The 19,095-nt window shown below is 36.4% G+C and overlaps 1 protein-coding gene across 1 annotated transcript in view; it reads right to left on the bottom strand.

The window, feature by feature from the left end:
* Positions 1–19,095, bottom strand: part of ablim1a (actin binding LIM protein 1a) — a 110,324-nt gene that overhangs the window by 39,371 nt on the left and 51,858 nt on the right. Inside the window, exons 3-7 of the mRNA XM_056470693.1 lie at positions 14,853–15,036; positions 14,603–14,715; positions 8,505–8,631; positions 8,321–8,414; positions 2,196–2,283 (exon numbers count right to left, since the gene is read on the bottom strand). Coding sequence (XP_056326668.1) covers positions 2,196–2,283; positions 8,321–8,414; positions 8,505–8,631; positions 14,603–14,715; positions 14,853–15,036 — 606 coding nt within the window. The remainder of the gene's footprint in view (positions 1–2,195; positions 2,284–8,320; positions 8,415–8,504; positions 8,632–14,602; positions 14,716–14,852; positions 15,037–19,095) is intronic.

The raw sequence follows: 19,095 nt of genomic DNA, 5'->3' as shown, positions 1-19,095 counted from the left end.
TTCCATCCCAAGAGCCATTCAAATGTCTCCTACAAAACTGACTTGCTCAGCTAAAATAATCAACAAAAAAAGAAACCTTTCTTATCTTGAACATGTCCAAGAAGTGAATTGAGGATAATAAATAGCTTTTAAAAATGTTAGATGATAGTACAGATCATATTTGTATGTCCAATCAAGATACAATTACTATTACTTAAAAACGCTTGTTAAGTCATGACGTATCGGTAATGTATGGAATACTGTTTCTGGGTCCAAGCAGCTACTCAATTGAATTGAGAACACATTAGTTTATGGCCACTTTTCAGTCCTATCACACATTAAAGTAAATTTTCTATAAAATCATAGTGTACACATCAGTCTCTGGACTTGCTGCATCACAAATACCAAAATTGTAACATTTTATTAAAAATTGATCACTTTCTGGCCATCAAATATTAGGTGTAGATATTTTTTATATTTCCCAAATGATGTTTAACAGAGCAAGGACATTTTCACAGTATGTCTGATAATATTTTTTTCTTCTGGAGAAAGTCTTATTTGTTTTATTTTGGCTAGAATAAAAGCAGTTTTAAATTTTTATGAACCATTTAAGGTAAAAATTATTAGCCCCTTTAAAGGGCACATAGGTTACCACTTTTTTCATATTTAATATAAGTCTTTTGTGTCCCCAGAATGTGTCTGTAAAGTTTCAGCTCAAAACACCCATCAGATTATTTATTATAGCTGTTTGAAGTGTCTATATTATAGCTGGAAAAAAGGTTTTGCTGTTTTTTTGTACTGGGCCTTTAAGGCTAGTCCTCGCCGCCCACCGTTCCCACGTGCCTGTGAGCAAACGCCGCCCTCGGCGTAATAACTTGCCTGATTACCCTAACCTGCCTAGTTAACCTAATTAACCTAGTTAAGCCTTTAAATGTCACTTTAAGCTATATAGAAGTGTCTTGAAAAATATCTAGTCAATATTATTTGCTGTCATCATGGCAAAGATAAAATAAATCAGTTATTAGAGATTAGTTATTAAAACTATTATGTTTAGAAATGTGCTGAAGAAATCTCTCCACTAAACAGAAATTGGGGGAAAAAATAAACAGGGAGGCTGATAATTCTGACTTCAACTGTATATATATTGCGATCGTGATTTTCAAATGTATTACATAACGTTGTAAACGTTTATTATTACCATTTAATGAGTCTCCCCATACAGTTTAATACAGCGCTTGGACCCGGAAGCCGCTTCGCGTGACATCACACTTAACAAGCAGATAGTTACATTTTATTTTAAGGTTCAATTCTCGTTATTAATAAACCATTAACTATGATTTCAATAAACCCTTAACTTGTGGCTTATTTTTAGTTAATAATGTTGTAGTTTATTAGGTAGGTTATTAATAGGTTTCTTGGGTAGGACTAGGGATGAACAATAAGATCATGCAGAATATGCACTTTATAAATATGGAATAATCAACGATTTGCTGTGTGTTAAAGGATTTTAAATGCACAACGTGTAGCCAAAAAAAAACATGTATCAGAGTGGAAAGCTAGAGCAATTTTCATAATTTTCCGAATAAATAAATAATTAAAAAATCTTGTTAGAAGGACCAGGGCGGCGTTTCAGGATAACGTAGTCTCTTATGAAGGCTCTAAAGGCACATCTTAAATAAAGGTATACCATTTCTTGGTGTGTTCCTTGAATTATAACTTAAAGTACATGAAATAAAACATTCATAAAGTTTTATCTTGTGGAAAATACCAGCTCTTGAGCACGACATTAGCTTCAGCTTCAGTTTGAAGAGAATGAAGCTATATCCTATTCCAGTAATCTCATTTACTTTCAAATACATATTTGTTTTTGCAAAAGAAAAAAGTTTAAACATGTCGGCACTGGTGAGAGAACATTCTACTTCATACATTTTTCACCTTTAATACAAAACAAAAGTTTAATACAAGACAAAGTTGAAATCTCTCTCTCTCTAACATGATTTAAAATGCGCACTTTTTTCGGCATAAAAAGTATACCCAAAATCAATATCAGGCTAAATATCAAGTTTAGTTGTACAAATATTAAGTTTTGAATTACTGAATCTCATATTGAAATCCTAAACATAATATTGTATCTGACATTCTCATTCACCTGAATTAACAAATGCATGTCTTTGAGAATCATCCTAATTTCTGCATAATATGTGTTAAAGGCTCACCTTGCAGGTACATCTCCTCTCCTTCAGTGAACATCTGGTTACACCTGCTGCAGCGAGCACAGCTGGGGTGATAGTGCTTGTCCCCTGCCTGTGGAAAAACACACATATCACATATTCACTTCTACTTTAAACTCTATAACAGCCATTACTGTCCGATAACTCAAACAGACCGTTCGAGAGGAGCTCAAGAGGATGCTTTGCATGTGTATCATGCGAAACCACACATATTTTATTCAAATCGCCAGAACCAATAAGCTTATCATGCAATACTGAAACGCTCTGTGTTTGCGTTCTCACTTTATAGAGCAGAATTGATATAAAGCCTTTTGAGCTATACTGTTTTTTTATTCATATGCAGTTATATACTTCAAAACTATGTTTTTACTTGTAATTATGTGTTGATTGTTTCAATGTAAACCAAAATGTCAATGTAAAGAATCGTGTGAACTCAAATTACAAAATCTTTTATTCACCGTACATTTTTGCACAATTTTTAAAAATTTAGACCATTTAATTGAAAGTGTTACTTACTCTTTCTTTTTAACTGCTTTAATATCACCTAGGTTTTTGAGCAATTGAAAACAATATATGATATACAGTGTTGGGTGTAAATAGTTACAAACCAAATAGTGTAGTTAAATTACTTTCCTGCTAAAAAATTTACATGTTTATGTAAATTAATTACAGTTACAGCAACAACAACAATAATAATAATAATAATAATAGGGTTGCCGATGAAAGGGCATCCGCTGTGTTAAACATATGCTGGATAAGTTGGCGGTTCATTCCGCTGTGGTGACCCCAGATCCCAGATTAATAAAGGGACTAAACCGAAAAGAAAATGAATAATAATAATAATAATGCTAAAAATAAAATAAATAATATAGCACCTTTAAAAGTAATATCTCAAAACATTTTAAATGTGCAGCAGTAAAAGCAACGCAGGCTAATTCTGAAAATGTACCCCTATTTACCTTTCTAGGGAGCATGAAATTTGTCCCCAGGAGGTACGTTTTTTTTGCAGGTTTTATTTTCGCGAATCCACCAGAGGCCGCTGTGTTTGCTTTTTGAGATCTCAAATTGATCTCGCTAATGCCATTCACGCCTGGTGTTCTCGTGTAAATACACCAGAGGGCGCTGTTGACTGACTGACTAACTGACTGACTGACCCGCCCACCCACTTCCCTAAACCCAACTGACAGTTTTAAAAAGCAATACAGAAAAAGAAAAGTCCTCGCCTGATTTTACCGCGTTTTCAGATTTTACCACATTCTCACCGTTATTTACTTGTTTATTTTATTTTTTGGCTTCTGTTTTTGTCTTTCTGGAACCGTTCTTCGCTGGACTCGAACCCGTCATCATAGTCAACTCCTCTCTGCGTCTCAAGTTTGCCAACATACATGGCAAGCTAACTGGACAAACTGGTAACAGGGGTAGAGCTGTCCATTTGGAGGTAAGCGGTCAGCTGTTAATCGAGAAAAGGATCGACATCATACTGCCCTGTAGCGTTCGTTTTAAAGACGAAATGCAGCCATATGTTCCTCTGGCTACATGGTTAAGGATCTCCAGAAATGTATATAGGGGTACATTTTCAAAATGAGCCTGGGTTGATAAAACGACTTTTCTGCTAAAAAAGTTAAGGGATTAATTTTAATGTTTACGCAAATTAATTACATTTACTTAATAATAATAATACTGATAATAATAATAAAAAATAAATAAAAATAATACTTTATTTTTATAAAGCACCTTTAAAAGTAGCATCTTAAGGCACTTTACAGACATTTAAAATGTGCAGCAGTAAAATATACATACTGTACAAGGATAAATGCAAAAAAGCAATAATAAAAATTATTTTAAAAATAATATTAATAATAATAGATCTAAAATCAAATAAAGGCTACCCTAAAAAGTACGTTTTAAGTAAGGATTTAAAAAGACTCAGGAATCCTGCATTGCGAATATGATAGCGTAAAGTGTTCCACAATCTAGGTGCCAATTAAAAAGCATATTCATTTAGTTTTATGTCATACAAATATATTTCACAGAATAATTAATAGATTTTCAGTCAATATCATGGCATACCCTAGCTCCAATACTTGTGCTAGATGGGTGCATCACTGCCAAGAACTACCGAACAATTCTGGAGGACTATGTGCACTCAATGGTTCAAACATTGCATCCTGAAGGCGGTGCCGTGTATCAGGATGATAATACACCAATAAACACAGCAAGGCTGGTGACAGAGTGGTTTGAAGAACATGAAAGTTCAACATCTCTCATGGCCTGCACAGTCAACTGACCTAAATATTATCGAGCCACTTTGGGGTTTTGTGAGTCAGGAAACGTTTTCCTTCAACAGCATCATGTAATGACCTGGCCACTATTCTGCAAGAAGTATGGCTCAAAATCCTTTGCAGGACTTGCATCTGTCATTCCCAAGATGAATTGATGCTGTATTGACCGCAAAAGAAGGCTCTACACCAGGGGTCACCAAATTTGATCCTGGAGGGCCGGTGTCCTGCAGATTTTAGCTCCAACCCTAATCAAACACACCTGTACAAGCTAATCAACAATCAACAAGCGCTTACTTGGTATACTTGAACCACCAAGGCAGGTGTGTTGAGGCAAGTTGGAAATAAACCCTGCAGGGACACTGGCCCTCCTGGACCGAGATTGGTGACCACTGCTCTACACCATACTAATGAATTACTGTCATCTAAACCAGCTTTTTTCTCAACTTTTATTTACCTTTGAACGAAAAGTGGCAATAATTAATAGATTTTCATCTACCAAAGGTTACAATTATCAGAATGATGGCACATGCTTAAGAAAAAATATATTGAGTGACTAATTAGTTCATAAAAATATAACGTATACATTAAGAGAAGCAGAGTAACTTGATGTATCCAGTAAACATTGTATATATTATTTAATATCCAAATATTTTGCATAATAACTTGATTTGGTTCAACTAAACAATGTTAGAGTAGAACAACTGCACATGCCGAAGAAACAATAAAATAAGAAATTTGTCAATATATCAATTTAAGTGTTAATTAAAAAAATAAAACTAAACTTTCAGTTTGACTCAAATAATTTTAATTTTAAGTTTAATTTATATCATCTATATGCATTGAAATTTAAAGTATATTGATTTTAAGTAGTATCAAGTCAAGTAATTAAATTACTTATTAAGTAATTAAGTTACTTTTCAGACAGTTAAAAGTTATTGGAAAAAAATATTTAAATATGATTTTAATTATGTTATTAGTAATTGATTACCTTATTTAAGTAACTTACCTATCACTGATGATATGTGCAAGTTCGGGTTTAGACATTATCATTTAAAAATAATTATGAGTTAATTACTTGTGAATTGTAAATCAAAAGTTTTTACAAAATCAGAGACTTACAAGCTGCGTGGAGATCTTCTTGAGAGCTCAAACTAGCCAAATCCTTCATTCACGGTTCATTTTATGCTCAAACATTCCATTAAAACAAACAGGAAGTGTAAAGACAAAGACCAAACATCTCTCTAACAGCCAATCGGCTTCAGCTAGCTGCATGAAACTTCCTGTTGCAGCACTGTGGAGTCTGATGTTGTGGGCTATTGTGAAACTTAGATGGTAATCTGTCTGAGATCAAATATATGTAACATAAAGTTCGACTATACTGTATGTCTCTCTAACAAACAGTAGATGTATGATGTGATAAATACAGTATAAGTTTTGTCTAATTAAAAAAATACAATAGCAATATACAACCCTCCATTAAAAATATTGTTGTTTGTGCTTATCAAAAAGTTGCTTATGATTTTTGGCACAAAAGAACTGAACACAATATAAACAAAAACACTTGCAAGCCGGTGAGCTGTTTGACGAACGCAATGCTCTGTCCTGTGTCGACATTTCCTATTCAAAACAGGAAGTTGGACATATTCTGTACAAACTTTAGGTTCACAATTCATTTGCTTAGTTTCTGAGCTACTTTCTGCTTACCTTTGAGTCACTGGAGTGATAGTTAATTTGACCGTTTTGGCCTGACCACTTAATAAGAAACTTTTGGTATTATTTCTTTTGCATATTACACTGAGCAGATGTAATAAACTGACTGTGTTCATCATAGATCAGTTCATACAGGGATAGTTCACCCGACAATGAATTGTCATCATTTACTGACCCTTCACTTGTTCAAATCCTGTTTGAGCTTCTTTCTTCTGTTGAACACAAAAGAAGATATTTTGAAAAATGTTGCCTCTCATTGTATTTTTTTTTCAAAATAACTTATTTGTGTTTAACATACTATAGAAGAATTAATAAACTTATAAAGGTTTTAAACTACATGAGGAAGAGTCAATGGTGAGGTAATCTGAGATAGTGAGAACTATCCCTTAAAAAACCCCACATCCGGGAGAGTTACGGTGTGGAAAAGCCCCAAAGAAGCATATGACCCAGACTGCTGCATGCCCAGAGTGAAGCATGAGGGTGGATCAGTGATGGTTTGGGCTGCAATATCATGGCATTCCCCAGGCCCAATACTTATGCTATAGATGCACAAGTATTGGTCCCACAAGTCCCACAAACATGGACTACCAAACCACTGGACCATGTGCACCCAATGCTTCAAACATTGTATCCTAAAGGCAGCGCCGTGTATGAGGATAACAATGCACCAATAGACACAGCAAGACCAGTGACTGGTGAGTGGTTTGATGAACATGAAATTGAATTTGAATATCTCACATGACCTGCACAGTCACCCGATCTAAATATTATTAGCCTCTTTGGGGTGCTTTGGAGGAGCGAGTCAGGAAAAGTTTTCCTCCACCAGCATCATGTGGTGACCTAGCCACTATTCTGCAAGAAGAATGGCTCAAAATCCCTCTGAACACTGTGTAGGACTTGTATCTGTCATTCCCAACAATGACATTGATGCTGTACTGGTGGCAAAAGAATGCTCTACACCATACTAATGAATTATTGTGGTCAAAGGCGGTTCAGGTAGTTCCAGTCACGGTTTGGATCACAGTTCAAAATAAATCCACAAAATAAAAGTTTATTTATATAACGCTTTTCACAATAATTATTGTTTCGAAGCAGCTTTATAAAAGGTGCACATTATTGAATTACAATCAAAATTAGAAAAGCTAAGGTTGTTAGTAACCATAACTATATTAGTTACTATTAACTTTAACTAACTAGCTAAAAACTAATTGCTAATAACTTACTAATAAAGTGTGATAAACATGCAAAGAAAAAAAAACAGTAAGGGGGCAAACAGTACTGGGTTGCGGCTGGAAGAACACATCCGTTGGTAAAAACATATGCCGGAATAATTAGTGGTTCACTTGGCTGTGGCAACCCCTGATAAATAAGGGACTAAGCCGAAGGAAAATGAATGAATGTATAAAACATGCAAAGAAAGTAAGGGGGCAAACAGTACTGGGCTGGGGCTGGAAGAACATCTGTTGCGTAAAAACATATGCTGGAATAGTTGGCGATTCATTCCGCTGTGGTGCCCCCTGATAAATAAGGCACTAAGCCGAAGGAAATGAATGAGTGAATGATTTAATTAATTAATGAAACATGCAAAGAAAGTAAGGGGGAAAGCAGTACTGGGTTGTGGCTAGAAGGGCATCCGCTGTGTAAAAACATATGCCAGAATAGTTGACGGTTCATTCCGCTGTGGCAACCCCTGATAAATAAGGGACTAAGCTGAAGGAAAATGAATGAACGAATAAAACATACAAAGAAAGTAAGGGGCAAACAGTACTGGGTAGCAGCTGGAAGAACATCCACTGCGTAAAAACATATGCTGGAATAGTTGGTGGTTCATTGCGCTGTGGCAACCCCTGACAAATAAGGGATTAAGCTGAAGGAAAATGAATGGATGAATAAGGGGGCACTTTTTCACACCTCTGTAGATAGATATATTGTGTACTGTGTAAAGAATATTTTAATAATTTACATATTTTTTTAATAAAGAACCTTATATGCAATGGCAAATGTCCACTGAAGTTACATATTCGTCAAAAAATCAACAACCTTTTGTTGCTAAGAGATCGACCAGAAGCCACACACATATCCAGATTTGTAAAACTGTTCTTGTTTATGTGTGTTTACCTCCAGAACTTTCCCTGTGATGAACTGCTGACATGCTTCACACTGCACTCCAAACTGAAGCTGATAATCCCGCTCACAGAAGGGGGCGCCGTCTCTGCAAACAAAACAACAAGCCAGCGCAGAGTCATCCATCACCTCAGATGGATTCAAAGTGTGTGTAAATGTGTGTATGTGTGTGTCTTACTTGCTGATGTATTCTCCGGTCAATACTTTGGCACAGGCCTTACATTTAAAACAACCCAAATGCCACTGCCTCTCTAGAGCCAACAGAGCCTGGCCGTTCTTAATGTCTCTGCCACAGCCTGCACAACCTGAAACACACACACACACACAGACACAGGAATTCCTGTAAAATCCATCTTTAAATTCAAGTTTTAAAGAAATAACTCATGCTCATCAATAAAACTGGGCTTGTTTTGTGCCCAATTATAAAAAGAAAATTATAGATAATGAACCATTATGTTTGTACTGAATTATGTAAGTTTTTGTAGACTTTAAGACTTAAATTTTTTTAACTTTAGCAAATATTGCAGACAGAAAAAAGAAGATATAGCATAAAAATAAAACAAAATATGAAATATAAAATTGTGTATTGTGTTTTTAAATCCAACCCAGGCTCACTCTGATTACGTACCCCTATATGCATTTATGGAGAGCGCCAAATACGTCCTAGGAGCTACGCTTTTTGCGAATCTGCCAACAGCTGCTGTGTACGCTTTTTGAGATCTCAAATTTCTCTCGCGAGTGCCACCAGAGGCTGCTGTCGACTGACTTACTGACTGACCAACCGACTGACAGAACTCCTTCCCCACCCCCTTCCCTAAACCCAACTGATAATGCTTTAAAAAGCACCCATTGACCAGCGCCCACGCCTTCCCTAAACCCAACCGTCAGTGTTTTCAAAAGCTATCCAAAAAAAGAAAAGCCCTGCTGGCTGCCTGATTTTTTCATGTGTACAGATCTTACCAATTTCTCACCCTGTTATTTAATTGATTGTTTATTTTTTGGCTTTTGTTTTTGTATTTCTGGAAGTGTTGGAACCTGCTTTCTGGAACTGTTCTTTGCTGGACTCGAACCAAGTCGTCACAGTCAACTCTGCTTTGTGTCTTTGTGTCCTGCATTTCGTTGCCTTGTACTTGTACATGTGTGATGACAATAAATTGAATCTAATCTAATCTAAATACTCCAACGTACGTGTTGAGACACTAGACAAACTGCTTACAGCGGTAAAGCCGTCCACGCTAAGGTAAGCGGTCATCTGGTAAGCGCAAAAAGAAACGCCGTCATACCACTCTATAGCGTTTGTTTTAAAGATGAAATGCAGCCATACATACCTCTGGCTACATAATTCGCGATCTCCAGAAATGTATATACGGCTACGTTTTCAGAATGAGAGAAGAGTGTTTCTACAGGTGGTTTGTCAAACCCACTCACTCCATGCACAATGTTTTTAGTTTTTTTCTAGTAATATTTGTTGTACAGCTATAGTTTCTGTACCTAAATGTATCAAGTAGTAGTAAGAGTACTTTATTATCTATATTTTATTATTTCATATTTATAGTGATTGGTTTTTAGGTCACTGGCAGTCGTATAAGCATTTTACTGCATACTGTATTGTGTATGACTGTGTATGTGAAAAATAATATTTGAATTCGAAGATCTAGCAAGGATTTTGGTCACAATGCTAGCTTTGTTTCCTCATAAATTTAACAACTTGTATAACAAATCTATTCTCTAAACCAGGGGTGCTCAACCGTGTTCTTGGAGATCTACCTTCCAGCAGAGTTCAGCTCCAACTCTGATCAAACACCACTAAACCGACTAAAGCTCCCGTCACACTGGACTTTTCTCCCCATAGACTACTCGTCATACACATGAAGAGTAATGCGACAGATAAGAAACGCAAGCTCAAATTTCGCAGTTCGCTGCAAAGTTCAAGCTTGGTAAACTCTGACCTGCAAAATTGCATCATGTGACTGCATGAGACCAATCGGCCTCTTGGACAGAAATTTAAAATATGGACCAATCGCTCAATTTTTTAATGTGTCTAATCATCTTGTATAATCCCGCCCCTTTTCACAGCGCCATACAACAGAATTTCACATGCTCGAACTCTAATGTCTAATGTCGCCGCTGGCTTGGTTAGGGATCTGTGGAGCTGCGCATCAATGGATTTGCTCTTCAGTGTTTGGACTCTCAGAAGTGAATATTAAACCACACTGAACTGAGCTAAACTGAACTGAACTTAAACACTGAAAACTGAACTACACTGTTCCAATTTACTATGATCTTCTATGTGAAGCTGCTTTGACACGATCTACATTGTAGAAGCGCTATACAAATAAAGGTGAATTGAATTGAATTAATGTGACCACGGCATAAAGCTGCAGTCACACTGGGCTTTTCCTCCCATAGACTTACATTCATACGCACGTGAATGAGTCAGACCGTAAACGCAAGGTCATGCGTCAAGTTTCGCATGTCGCTGTGGTGCAAAGTTCAAGCTTGGTGAACTCTGACCTGCGAAATCGCATCATTTGACTGCGTGAGATCAATCGAGGATCAAAACAGAACCTCTCTGGAGAGAAATTTAAAACAAGGAGCAATCGCTCGCTTTTTTAAAATATCTAATAAGCTTGTTTAATCCCGCCCCTTTTCGCAGCGCCATACGACAGAATTTCGCACACCTAAAGCCTAGTGTGACCATAGCTCAAAAAGGATCTGAAGGAGCACTTGGTAATTAAAGACAGGTGTGTTAGATCAAGGTTGCAGCTGAAGTCTGCAGGAAGATCTCCAGAAACAGGGTTGGGCACCCCTGCTATAAACAATTAAGTTAATGAATCAACATTTTAGATTGGTGCCAAATCAATAATAAAAATGAAAGTTTCTGCAACCGAGGAAACCGCTGTAGCTTTATTTTCTAACAAAAGGCTTGGAAATTTAAGAATGATTAAAACAACATTTGAAATGATCTGAAAGAGATCAGTCTACTGAATCCAAGACCAACGACGAGATGATCCCAAGGTTTCCATATCCTGGACCAGGCCGTATCCCGAGCAGCTACTGTGGTGGTCATGGAGGAATGGAGAACATGAGACTGATTCCTGTCACGCTCCAGAGACAGACGAGTTTGGCCAGCGGAGAAATTAAAATGGTCGTGCCCAACTGAGCCTGGTTTCTCTCAAGGTTTTTTTTCTTCACTTCCGCCATTAGTGAAGTGTTTTTTCTCCCTGTCGCCACTGGCTTGCTTGGTTCGGGATCTGTAGAGCTGCGCATCGTTGGATTTGCCCTTCAATATTTGGACTCTCAGTAGTGATTATTAAACCACACTGAACTGAGCTAAACTGAACTGAACTTAAACACTACAAACTGAACTACACTGTTCCTATTTACTGTGACCTTTTATGTGAAGCTGCTTTGACATAATCTACATTGTAAAAGCGCTACACAAATAAAGGTGAATTGAATTGAATTGAATATTATAGAAATTTCAGTATTTCAGTACTTTCTCCTTGTGTAGTTCCATTGTTATTTCACATAATTAATTTGTCATTTTTTTTGTTTTTTATTTTATTTTTATGTTTGTATTGTTTGGGATTTCACCAAAATCTGGGCCAATTTTATATGAACAGCTCCTTTAGAAATATATTTACTAGAAGAAATCATAACATGTTTAATGCTTAATTTGCACACTGTATATGAAAGAGATCAGTCTATTGATTAGTTAATTTATCAAATCACATAATCTGTTAGGCAAAGTCAAATGAGATTTTATTTGTTGCTCGGAGAATTCATCCTAAAAATGTTTACAAGGTTAAGCTTCAAATGAGCACTTTTGTTTTTATGTACACTTTTAAGATTCATGTGCATTTTTTATGTGACACCCCAATATATGCGTTAAAATGTAGGTGACTGATGACTCAAACTTTGATTTATTAATATCATTGATTTATGTTGCAATGTTTTTGAGTGTGAGTGTGTGTGTGTGCGCATTACTGTTATCTGCTCAATTTTTTCTCCTTCTTCACATTTTAATGTATACCTTGTAGATGAAAGCAGATAATTGGCTTCAGTAGTCAAGCTTAAAGACTTAAGTGGGAATAATTATAAATTATTGATCATAGTAGGTGGATCCTGGGCAAAAAAAGCCCCCAAACACTCAGAAACAGGGAACAAAGAGAGATGGGAGATCTGAATAATTTACAGTTCCATACCGTATATTCATGCTAGGGCATCTCTAAGTGGCTTTACAGGATTTTATACAATCAATTCAGTTTCCATTAGGTTGTGCTTTTGTGTGGAGGCATTATTTGTGTGTCACTTTTACTGTAGTTAATGTACACTGATGGTATTTTTATTTTTTTAATGTAACAAATTTGACCAAGGAGTTATGATTAAATAAGCTGTTATATGAAATGCATGTCTTAAAGTTATGTTAATAGTTATACAATGCTTATATTGCTCTTATAGCTTAAAAAACATATTTTCCAATAATAGGAATGAGCTTTTTGCTTTGTTTATAAAATTTTCATAGGATTTTTTAAAATACTCTATTTCTGTCTTGAACACATACATGGGATTTAGTATTGTAACGAATATGTATATGGTAATGTTGATGTATTTGGTCTTGGCGGTATAGATCTGCTACGCTGCTGCTGCTTTGATTATTATGGCATGGCAAGTACCGAGACCTGCTCCTGCCAGTATATACACAGACATGCCGTCTGAGAATATAACACACTGCTACTACAAACATAATGTATATCATAGCAGATCGAAAACACAGGCGGAGCTGGGGTGGAGGGGGGTCTTTGAAGAAGCACCACAGCTTAACGGCGTAAAATGATGAGGAGCAAGCTCATTTGCTGCCAAGGTGACAGCAACCAATCTTCTGCGCCATGTAGTTAATGAAGCAGAAGCAGATTAGGTGACCTATCAGCCTGTATGCGCATAGAGTTTCATTGCAGAAATTTCACTCCTAGATTTTGTATTGAATACAAGCTTGAACAGTGTTATTTATTTAATGTAAAATCCCAAACACTTATTCTTGAATAAAGATAGATTTGTTTGAGAATCAAATTTATTTAAAGTCTTGATTTCTGATAAAATTATCCAAATTATAATTTTTTTGTTAGAACAATGGAAAAAATCTGACAATAGGATCAAATTTCTGTTTATTAATTTATTATTTTCTAAATTCAGTAGTAGATTTTTTATTCTTGTTTTAAACATAAAATATTAATTTCTTATTTAAATTAAAAACTTAACATAAGTTAACATAACTCATAGCCAAAACATTAAACGTAGCCCTATAAACATTTCTGGAGAGTGTCAAATACATCCCAGGAGGTATAATTTTTACAGTTTTTGCTTTCGCAAATCCACCAGAGGCCGCTGTGTATGCTTTTTGAGATCTCGAATTTCTCTCGTGAGTGCCATTTGCACCTGCTGTTCCTGCATAAATCCACCAGAGGCCGCTGTGTATGCTTTTTGAGATCTCAAATTTCTCTTGTGAGTGCCATTTGCACCTGCTGTTCCTGCATAAATCCACCAGAGGCCACTGTGTATGCTTTTTGAGATCTCGAATTTCTCTCGTGAGTGCCATTTGCACCTGCTGTTCCTGCATAAATCCACCAGAGGCCACTGTCGACTGACTGACTGACTGAATCTCTTTCCATCAACCAAGCAATAGTGTTTTCAAAAGCACCAGTTGACCAGTGCCCAGCCACTTTCATAAACCCAACCGACAGTGTTTTCAAAAGCAATTGAGAAAAAGAAAAGCCTCGCCTGATTTTTACCACGTTTTCAGATTTTACCACTTCCTCACCCTGTTATTTACTTGTTTATTTTATTTATTTAGTTTTTATTTTTGGCTTTTGTTTTTGTTGCTTTCTGGAACCGTTCTTCGACAGGACTCGAACCCTGTTGTCGTGGTTTACTCCTCTCAGCGTGTCAAGTCCACCAACTTACATAGCGAGCTACTGAACAAACTGGTAACAGCGAGAAAGCCATCCATATGGAGGTAAGTGGTCAGCTGCTAGTGCGAAAAGGAAAGGCTTCATAACACCACGTAGCGTTCGTTATAAAGACAAAATGCAGCGTACTTCTGGCTATATAATTTGCGATCTCCAGTAATGTATATGGGGGGGGGGGGCGTTTTCAGAATGAGCCTATATTGCTCATAGCCTAACTTAACAAATTTGACTAAACAAGTAAATACATCTTACAATTCTAAGACACAAAAATACTGAGGAAAATCATTTTTGCGCTTCTTGTACTCACTGCTGGGTCCGACGACATCTTTGGTGGGTCCCGGAGACATTGGTTCTGCACAGTACTGACACAAACAGTCCTTGCCATTGAAAGTGACTCTGTCTCCAGCTGGAAACGGTCTCCTGTAGATCAAAAAACGATACGATCCAGGATAAAACTCCAGTCTGTGTTGGATTCACATTAAAGCAATGCCTACAGTATATACTGTCAAGTGTGTGTGCATATGTGTGTGTGCATGTGTGTGTGTGGGGGCTCTTACTTGCAGATTGTGCAAACAAAGCATGTTGGGTGGTAGGTTTTTCCGAGCGCCGTCACCACCTCTCCCTCCACAAACTCTCCACAGATGTTACAGCGTGTGCCGTGGATGCGCTGGTAGTCCAGAGTGCAAAGATATTCTCCATTCTTCATGAAAAACCCTCCCTGAGCCAGATCACAGCCACATACTGCAGACACACAAACACACACACACGCAAACACTGTGAATCAATTCTAAAAAAGTTGCATTTTGTGTAATATAAACATGGGGGGGGGGGGTGTAAAACAAAATGACTTGAATTTTTAACCAGATGTCCATAACAACCAAAATAATCCATCTTAGAATGAAAACAAAATTAGTTTAGAAATGTGTACGTTATGTGCAATGAAATGAAAAGACACATGGAAAAATATGGAACACATGAATAAAGGGAGGTGTAAAAGGGCATGGAAAGCCCAGACAGCAGCTGAAATCTCTCAGTTTATTGAAAGCACACCTGCCCCTCATTAGTGTAAATGAATATAAGCTGCTTCAGTCCCAACATCTACATTACTACTACTACTAAAACAGCAAGCACAAACACAGTCAAGGAAACTATCGACTGATTTTAGAAAAGAAAATAAAGCTGCTGACTCAGCCAATCACCTGAAATAAACTGAGTAGAAAATAAGAACTTAACATCATAGTACTGTATATATACACTGTTGAAGTCAGAATTATTAGCCCCCTTGTTTATTTTTTCCCCAATTTCTGGGATTGACGACAAGATTTTTGTCAAGTAGTGTATGTGTGTGTGTGTGTGTGTGTGTGTGTGTGTGTGTTTGTGTGTGTGTGTGTGTGTTTATTATTATTTTTTTCAAATCATGTTTTCCACATATTAAAAAAATAATGCATGAATAATAATACAATACATAAGTAAATAATGCTAATGTTTTTAGCATGAACCTTGATTTTTCTTGAGGGTTATAATGGCTCCATTGTCGTATGTTTCTATCCTTGTAACAGGATAATGCAGCATCATTGGCGCTCTAGGAATAGCGACTGTAAGAATAAACCTCAGTAGAGGACAATGGCTGAACCGTGATCTTGAGAAAACATAATAGTCCTAAAACCTTGACATGTCTAATCTCAACCAGCGAACATTATCGGACTCATTTAGGGCTCATTGTGTTTCATTTTAAGCTCTTAAATGCTCCTTCAGCCACGTTTTGTTGGTTTAAAAACATACCTGCACAAACAATACTGAGAAGCTTGTGGCCGTGACCAAAGCAGCATGAGAGGTTTACGGAGAAGATTAATGAATGAAGTATTTTAGTTCTTTATAGTACTTCAGTATCTGTACAGTGTGTCCATATGCAGGAAAGCTCTGCAGTGCTCTTATGTAACTGACTTCAGTGGTTTTCACAGCCTTCTACAAGATCTGCTCCAATAAAATGAGTTAATGCACTGAGAAACGTCTGCAGAGGTTTTATAAGGACAAAACTTACCAGTATAATGAATAAAGCAAGAGAAATATTCATATATATATATATACATTTACATTTACATTTAGTCATTTAGCAGACGCTTTTATCCAAAGCGACTTACAAATGAGGACAAGAAAGCAATTTACAAAACTATAAAAGCAGCAGTGAACAAGTGCTATAGACAAGTTTCAGGTGTGTAAAGTCTAAGAAGCTGAGCATTAGTAAATTATTTATTTATTTATTTATTTATTTTTTGTGAGAGAGAGGGCACAGTTAGTGGTATAGCCAGAGAGGCAGTTACAGATTAGGAAGGAAAGTGGAGACTAAATAGTTGAGTTTTTAGTCGTTTTTTGAAGACAGCAAGTGACTCTGCTGTTCTGATGTAGTTAGGGAGTTCATTCCACCAACTGGGCAGATTGAATGTGAGAGTTCGGGAAATATATAATATAACATATATATTACTGAGAAATATGACTACAAAAATATACTTATAGAGATCCAGAAATCCACTTTTAACATGAAACAAGTGCAAAAGCAGCAAACACATATTTAAAAAAAATATTCATTACAACATGGAAATCTATGGAAGTCTAGTTATTTATTTATTCAAAGTTTAAGCTATATTTTAACATTTCAAAAATAGTTTGATTTCATTTACATTTTCCCCATATCCATTTCATTTCATGTTTTAGTGTGTTTAGTGTAGATTTCTAATTCATTATTTTATATTATAATTATTTGTTATTTTATTTACTGTTATGGACTGTTTCACTTTTGTCAAAATAACTAGACCCTGACAATAAAATCTTTTGCTATATAAATATAAAATTAATATTAGTTTTATCTTTCTTGTACAATAAGTTAATATTAGCATTTTCTTAATATTAATAAAAATAATATAGTACTATTTCTCTGACAATCAGCTTAAAACAATCAGGTTACATTTAATTTTAACTCTGCGTTAATTTAAAAATGATAAAAAGATCTTTGAAATGAAAATTACATTTAAAGGGAATAAACAATATGTCTGCTCCTCCGGTAAAAAAGAGGATATCAGCATTGAATGGCTTGATCTGAAGAATAAATGAATAGGTAATGGACTTGGAAATAAAATCCCTTCAGACATTTCTATATACAATCTGACTTTCATCTGTGGACGCAGACACAAAAGAATTCATTAACTCCAGTATCACACATCAAACATTCATTCATTTATTCTAAGACATTTTAGTTTTAGTGGCAATATTACATGTTTATGCAGTACGCTGTAAAGAATGCTCAAAATAATAACTCCAAATATAAATACGCAATTAGAAAGCTCCGAAATGTGACATTGTGTGAGTTTATTTTGAGACAGTGTTATGTAGAAATGCACTGATATGGAATTTTTGACCGATGCCGATATTCGATAACTCTGATAGATGATAGCCGATAAATATTCATATTAATTAACTGATAAATATTCATAAAATATATATTTTCAACCAAGTCACTGAACATTAACCAGAATCAAAATATAAGTGAAATGATAAAAAATAGCAGGCAGCAAGCACATGAAGTTATTACAACCTGCAGAAATAATACAGAATCTATCTGTTTAAAGATATCGGCCTAATTTTGCTATCAGAGCGATAACGATAACATGCATTAAAAAATGCATTTACTAGCCAATATCAATATGGCCACAGATATATTGATACCTGCCAACATTTGTCTTCTTCCGGGACATTCTGGGAGACCGGGGTTGAGATATTGTACTACTACTGACATTAGTATTGCCGCATCTCAAATCCTGAATCTACCAGAATGTGGAGAAATTGCAGAAATCAACAGCGCGACTGGTTTGTAACGCATGTTGACCGATTGAGGTAAGAAATGCTTTGACATTTGTATTTTTCTTACATTCTGTGAGGTGATGAGCTTCATACAAGATCTGGCAATTTGACAAACATGGACAAAAAGCAATTTTTCGTAACTAGTTAGGCCATACAAATTACGGGAGTTTCTTGGGAGAAATAAGGAAACGGGAGGGTGGCGGGAGATGGGTGTGAAATACATACTCCTGGGAGTGTTGGCAGGCATGGATTAACCCAGGCTCATTCTGATTACGTACCCTTATATACATTTGTAGAGAGAGCAAAATATGTCCCACGAGGTTTGCTTTTTTTGTGTGCAGTTTTTGTTTTCACAAATCCACCAGAGGCCGCTGTGTACTCTTTTGTCAGATCTCAAATTTCTCTAGCGAGTGCCATTCGTGCCTGCTGTTCTCACATAAATCCACCAGAGGCAGCTGTTGACTGACTGACCAACCGACTGATAGCTCCACCCACCCCCTTCCCTAAACCCAACCAATAATGTTTTAAAAACCACACATTGACCCTCGCACCAACTTCCCTAAATCCAACCAATAGTGTTTTAAAAAGCACAGATTGGCCCGCCCACCCCTCTTCCCTAAACCCAAATGCAGTGTTTTCTAAAGCAATCCAGAAAAAGAAAAACCCTTATGGCAGCCTGATTTTTACCACGTTTTCAGATCTTACCACATTTTCACCCAGTTATTTACTCTGTTACTGTTTTTGTCTTACCTGCTATCTGGAACTATTCCTCACCAGACTTAAACCCTGTTGTCATGGTCAACTCCTCTGTACCTCTCAAGTCCGCCGACATACATGTCGAGCTACCGGACAAACTGGTAACAGTGGAAAAGCAGTCCACACGGAGGTAATTGGTCAGCTGGTAAGTGCGAAAAGGAATGGTGTCATACCTCCCCGTAGTGTTCA

The sequence above is a fragment of the Danio aesculapii genome, chromosome 13 (assembly GCF_903798145.1).
Source record: "Danio aesculapii chromosome 13, fDanAes4.1, whole genome shotgun sequence".
Taxonomy (NCBI): Eukaryota; Metazoa; Chordata; class Actinopteri; order Cypriniformes; family Danionidae; genus Danio; species Danio aesculapii.
The sequence above is the reverse complement of the archived record's forward strand: the minus strand, read 5'-3'. Positions and strand labels throughout refer to the sequence as shown.